This window comes from Phaethon lepturus, unplaced genomic scaffold (assembly GCF_000687285.1).
Source record: "Phaethon lepturus isolate BGI_N335 unplaced genomic scaffold, ASM68728v1 scaffold42431, whole genome shotgun sequence".
Classification (NCBI taxonomy): Eukaryota; Metazoa; Chordata; class Aves; order Phaethontiformes; family Phaethontidae; genus Phaethon; species Phaethon lepturus.
Window position 1 is genome coordinate 1 of NW_010516326.1, and position 6,198 is coordinate 6,198.

At 35.7% G+C, this 6,198-nt stretch overlaps 1 protein-coding gene across 1 annotated transcript in view; it reads right to left on the bottom strand.

Annotated features, from left to right (window-relative positions):
* Nucleotides 1–3,552: 3,552 nt before the first annotated feature.
* Nucleotides 3,553–6,198, bottom strand: part of LOC104627690 (dmX-like protein 1) — a 4,742-nt gene continuing 2,096 nt past the window's right edge. The window contains exons 5-7 of the mRNA XM_010296024.1: nucleotides 4,394–4,611; nucleotides 3,619–3,993; nucleotides 3,553–3,583 (exon numbers count right to left, since the gene is read on the bottom strand). Coding sequence (XP_010294326.1) covers nucleotides 3,769–3,993; nucleotides 4,394–4,611 — 443 coding nt within the window. The 3' untranslated portion in view covers nucleotides 3,553–3,583; nucleotides 3,619–3,768. The remainder of the gene's footprint in view (nucleotides 3,584–3,618; nucleotides 3,994–4,393; nucleotides 4,612–6,198) is intronic.

Sequence of the window (6,198 nt, forward strand, 5' to 3'; positions counted from 1 at the left end):
AGAGGTAGGAGTGTTGAAGAGGGGGAGCCCCCCAAGGCCGTCACCGGCTTTCCAGTTTAAATGACGCGGACGAGGGGTTTAAAAAAGTTAGTTGTGGAAGAAAATGACAGCTAGCACCAGACCAGCCTCCTTCCACTATTCCACTGAGAAATGACTTCGAACCAATTACAACTGACAGTTATGCACTGAATTTACAAACAAAGTATGCGCGCACACCCCCCACCCCCCCATCAAAAAGCTAACACAAGGAAAGCTAAGGTATTAAAAAAAAAAAAAAAGACAGGAGAAAGGGCAAAACCACACAGATTTTAGAGCTAGAAGTGGGGAGTAATAAGAAACACCAAGAAACTCGGTAAATCATTATCTTTATTTTATAGAAAGTACTTTGATCAGTGTGCTGAACCTGCCATTAGAGATGGTTTTGCTAATTTTTAGTAAAAATAAACATTTGAAAAAGTTAAGCTTGGAGAAGGTATGTTCTCCAAGGTATTTCCTGTTAATCACTGTTGCTTTTTTCACACCTATTGCAACTAATCTAACACTGGGTGCTCTTAAGAGGGAGTGGTACCTACAGTTTATTTCCTGTAACTGGTAGCGAGGTTCCTAAAATGCAGTAGAACGTGTATAAGCTCACCTTGTGCCACAGCGGCATGGTACAAAATCTGCTTCTATTCCACTCTCCACCTTTCTCCATAAACATCCTGTGACATCAGCTGTCAGCTGAGAATTTTCTGGTGAAAAGTCACTCAGCAAGCCAGTTTAAGTACCCAGATGGCCAGAGGTTTAACTCTCACGAGTTACTAAAGGAAAAGTAAAGAACTTGGATCATGTATCTGTCTGAGGTAACTGAATCAATGAGCAACACAAGAATGACACACTCCGATTCCATTATGTATTGCTACATAGACAAACACCAGTCACAACTGCTAGTCTATGATGTTTAAATGGGACATTATCAACTACATGCAGAATTATTTTGCTCATAGATGGAGTAATGGTTGATCAAGCACTGGTAAATGTGAATTTTAAGTTCAGTTTGTGCACATGGCTACTACAAGCACAGAACCCTGGGTAGCCACCATTACCCCCCTTTTGGAGCAATCTGCATAGCCACAGGAGAAAGCATTAATTGCTGGAGGACAAAAGTCAATGGAAGTTGTTATGGGCAACAGCTGGAGGAGTTTTGAGTTCAGTTCTTCCCCACAGACAAGATATAAAGTTGAGAGCATCCCTTTAAAAGTTTCAGATAGACAGAAGTTACCTCATTTTGATCCATCACTACAAGAAAGCTACCGGGAATTTGGCTTATGATAATTGTTAAACATTAATGAACATTATACAGGCAAGCAACTGATTCATAAATGAAGTAGCAGCAGCATGGAATTCTAGAAGGTTGAGCTTCTGCAGGATTTATTGGGAAGATTATGAAGGTGTGGCAAATACATTGTGATTTTACATAATTTAGTTTTAAGAGTAGCTTATGGTAACTACAAACATTACTGAAAATGGCTGCTTACAGTCAGTACTTTTCTGGTATAAGCATTAAGTTTGCCAGGATTATTCACAGTGCAGCTCTACTCAGAAAAACAACAACATTGTCTGTCTTGGCAAATTACATATAAAACCTGCTCAGTTCACAGATAAGACAGTTTTTTGTGATTGCCAGTACAATAAACTGAGCTTCAAATATTAAAGCTAATGAGCTATAAATATTTAAGGACAAAACATCAAGGAGATCATTTTATGATGCTGCCATGATTTTTGCATGTTTTCCTTTTCTGACTCTAACTTGTTAGTTCAGTGGGTGCATAAAACTAATGCATGTAGCTACAAAGTCAGGGTTTTAGTTGATTCTTGAGGAGTGTGCTACTGTTATCACCATTGTTTTCATTCTTTCGTAAGAATAAGGAATATTAGAAACTCAGCTACTAAGCAGATAGGACATATACATTGGACAAGTCTGTTTTGTAAGGTGGTGTCGCTTTTAGTCAGTCACTTTTCTGGTCCATCACTGTACTTAAACTGTTTTGATACCAATTCTGATTTCAATCCGTAAGTGTTGTGGAAGAACAATTTTAACCGAATCACTGAACAGCTGTACCAGTTTGAAATGCTGTCACATGTTTCTTCATGGCAAAATATTCACATTCTTTTTATTGCACAATTTGAAAATTCAGTTTATGTGCATAAAAACCTTCATAGTGTTTGCACTGCAACTTGCAAAACATACATTTAAAATGACCTTAATACATTTTATAAAATCTTTTTAAACAATTTCATATTCTTAAGATAAAAGCATCCTGAGAATGTTACAAAGTTCACTTTACAAGCCCTTCATTTCTGCTATGCTTTATTTATCCCCATAGTTCTTAATTTGACAAGTTTATTTTACAGTTAATATCTTGGTGCTATTATTTCACAAAATATCTTTTAGCAAAAAGTACACCATTGGCATTCAAGTAATCCAGCCTCACATGTAATTTACAAATTAAACCTTTGTCAAGCTTTCAAATCAGGAAAAGTAAACCAAAATACTTACAGAAACAGCTTTCATCTAACTTAGGAAAAAAAAGTAAAGGCTTTGTGCATCAATAATTTGGTCAAACATTTAAGTTATGCAGTTTAATATTTTGGCAAAAAAAAAATCCATCTATCCCCTTCAGAAATCTTTTCTTTCATTTTACACCAGATGTAAACATACAATACAAAGACTGACAGTATTAAAGTACTTTTCTATTCAACTTTTTTTTAGTACTTAGGAAAAGCACACAAACAAGAACGTAAGTGCTAAGAATCAACTGAGTATCTTTGGGCTAAATAAAAGTCTTACTGGAAAAAAATGTAAAAATAAATAATTTTTTTTTCCTCTACAGACATATAAATAAATAGTCTTTGAAGAAATTCTAGTGCCATATCCTAAAGCAGTATCTTCCTGTATCTTTTTGATCAAGACTAAAGCTTCAGACATAATCTTGACTCTTTTACTAGGAAGATACCCATTAATATTTACATATTTTTGTAAAGGGAGTGTTCAGGGATAAAAATATATTTCTTTTTAAAAGGTAAGCCTGCCATCCTGATGGCAGTGATTTAAGCTATAGAACAGAAGACAAGTTACAGAACATCCTTCAGTTTCTTATACCCTAGATCAGAGGAAGGAGATCAGGCAAGTTAGAGAGGTAAACAGCCTGGATTCCAGGAATGGAGACAGACAGTGGCTCATTATATGAATGCTTGCAGGGCTGGGAGTATCTACTCATAAGGGCCTTGTTTCTCTTCTACACACAGGTATAAATTTTTATTGTCGGCTGACTAAACAAGTTGAGAGGAGAGACAAGTTATGGTTGCCACAGTGAAAGAGTAACATTATCTAAGGTTTCCACCTGGACCAGCCTGCTTTTAGAGAGCAGCCAGGTGTTGAATATACACAGAGGCTGTGCCCAGATGGTACCCTCCAGGTGGGAGTGAAACAACCTCAAAAGGAAGAGTAAACCACTTCAGCAACTTCTTAGTAATATTCTAAGTACATAATTCAGAGTCACATACAGCTTTTATTTTAGGCAACGATCAAAATCTGAAGGACCTTGCTAATCTTTAAGGCATCAGTGCATCAGGGACTAAAAGCTCCAGGTAACAAATATGGGTGAGAAAAAAAGAAAAAAAAGCGCCTGTCTTTGTGGCACAAGCTATCTTTGTTAACTAGTTCCAGGAAAAATATTTTCAGTAATGGCAGAAGGGGAATGTTATACACTGTTCTGAGAAAAAATATTAGATCATAAATTTCACATCATTTTTCAACACATCATTTAAAGGGCTGAATCTATCAGGCAAGATTCTCATCTTTACTGTTCCATCAGCACCACAGGAGAATATGTGATTTGCTGGTCCTGTCTCAATTTGCATGACTCCCGTCCCAATGTTTCTGAAGAGAGACTGTCGAGCATGCTCATTGATGAAAGTGTGAAGAAGACTAAATGTAGACAGACTCCATACCTGGAAAAAAGCATCAAAATATAAATCCCTTATAAGGATAATTACCATGATCTTAAAATTCACCAGTAATGAGTAATGGAGAAACTGGACTACATTTTGCATTCATTTTTCTGACACCAACTGTAAAAGAAAATATATATAGCAATCTGTAATGACAGTTATAGAACATTTAACATTCATTTTCTATAATTACGGATATATATGTGGACAAAATAAGACTAAAAGGAGGACTGCAAGGTAAGACTAACATTTCATAATTAAATTAGTAAATGTGAAAGTCAGGGTTGAGAACAAATACAGAGCGTATGACTTATCTAATTATTCCATACCTATGGAAGATTCTTTTTGAGTTTATACATCATCACCATCTTCACCTCTGCTCCCTCCCCCTCATTAATACCTTTATGTTGCCTTCAGCAGATCCTGTGACAAAATACTCTTCTGTAGGGTCAACAGCAATTGCTTTGACTGGAGAATCATGACTCTGGAGTAACTGTTGCTGCTGTTTTTGGCGAAGATCAATTATACATGTAAAGCCTTTTCTGCCTCCAGATATTAACAGCTGATGTTTTGGAGCATATGCTAGCACAGTTGCTCCACTATCATGACAGATAAAAGCTGAAAGCCAAAGAGGAGTAATTTAAATAAACACACGGTACTAACCTCAATTTCATAGTACTAACTTTAATTTTCCATCAAACTCTAATGGTTCAAGACAGTAGCAACAGTGAGTTCGATGCTGTAATCCAACTGACCACAACCAGTCCATTTACTGCAGTATATAAATAAGTCCAGGTTGACATCAGACATCCCGAAGTTGCAGTATTCTCAAATTAAGCAGTTACAGTCTATATTAAAAAAATAATTGTATCTTTTTTTCTATCCCTGCATAATCACAAACTATTAAGCCTTGACCAGAAACAGATTCTTTTCAAACTCTCTAATGCTTGTTATTTTAAGGCCTATGTTTCCCATAAGAAATTTCCTCCTAAATTACTTGCCCAAATATCTTCTAAGTTTCCACTGGTTATATTAATTTTAATTTGCTGCCTTTCACATTTGTTCAGATATGTCTACTCCCGCAATGAGTGGAGGAAGTAAATGAAGATTACAATTACCAGAACAAAGCTTAGTATGTCTGAGACTACACACTATGAATCCTAACCCGTGGCATGTAGTACACTGTACTTGTAGTTCAAAGGGTTCTCTAAATTTATGTTTAGAAATTCCACGAGTCTCACACATATCATTCACCATACTTCAATTACAAGTTCACAGCTCTCTTTGAGCCTAATTCTTATTTCATACATGGAAATGTATTTCTTCTTCACTGCAAAAAAATATTAGTAATAAAGTTAAACCCCACCAAATATTTATCACATTTCAAAAAGCACACTTAGGAATAGTTCTTCCAAAGTATTTTTCTAATACTACATGTATACATGCACACACACACAAAAAGCATTTAATATTCCACAGTATTTGGCATAATACACAGAATAATAGTGCCATAGAACTGGACAATCTTGGAAAGCAAAAATGCACTACTTGACAAATATAGCAGTTAAGTTTATCTTTTAGTTCAACTCTGAAATTATATAGTTATGGAATCTTATTTGTACATCTGCTTGTTCAATATATTAATAAAAATGAATAAATAAATATTTTCTAGAAAATTTGGTGTGTTTATTCATATACATACCTTCAGAGAACTGTTTTATAATTGTGGCTTCTCAGGACAGCTTTTTCACATAGCAATGAAATGCTTAGCAGTTCATAAAGAACCATGTCCTCTCCTGTTCTCCAAACAGATAAGCATTCTCAATGCTATCCTTATAGTACTATTACTTGGTCTAACACTTAATTGATAAATTTTGCATGGGGCCTCTCTGATTTATGAGCAGACACGGCCATAGGAACCTTGAGTTGAAAGGTATGGATGCATATCCTGCAAATACATATCTTATAACTGCTAAAAACTGTAGTTTGACAGTGTTATAGCTATTGTCTTCTCAATATGCTAGTCGCTCCAAGGAGGAGATGCTCAGAATCTTTTAAAAAGGAACTGAAATTACAGATGTCTGGTTGTCAGGGATTGGATTTCTGCTGCAAAGATACAAGGTATGCAAAGGAAGGTGCTCATGTCCATGAAACCAATATATAGCACTAAATCATTTCTCAAGAATCTGCCTTTATATTCCTGCT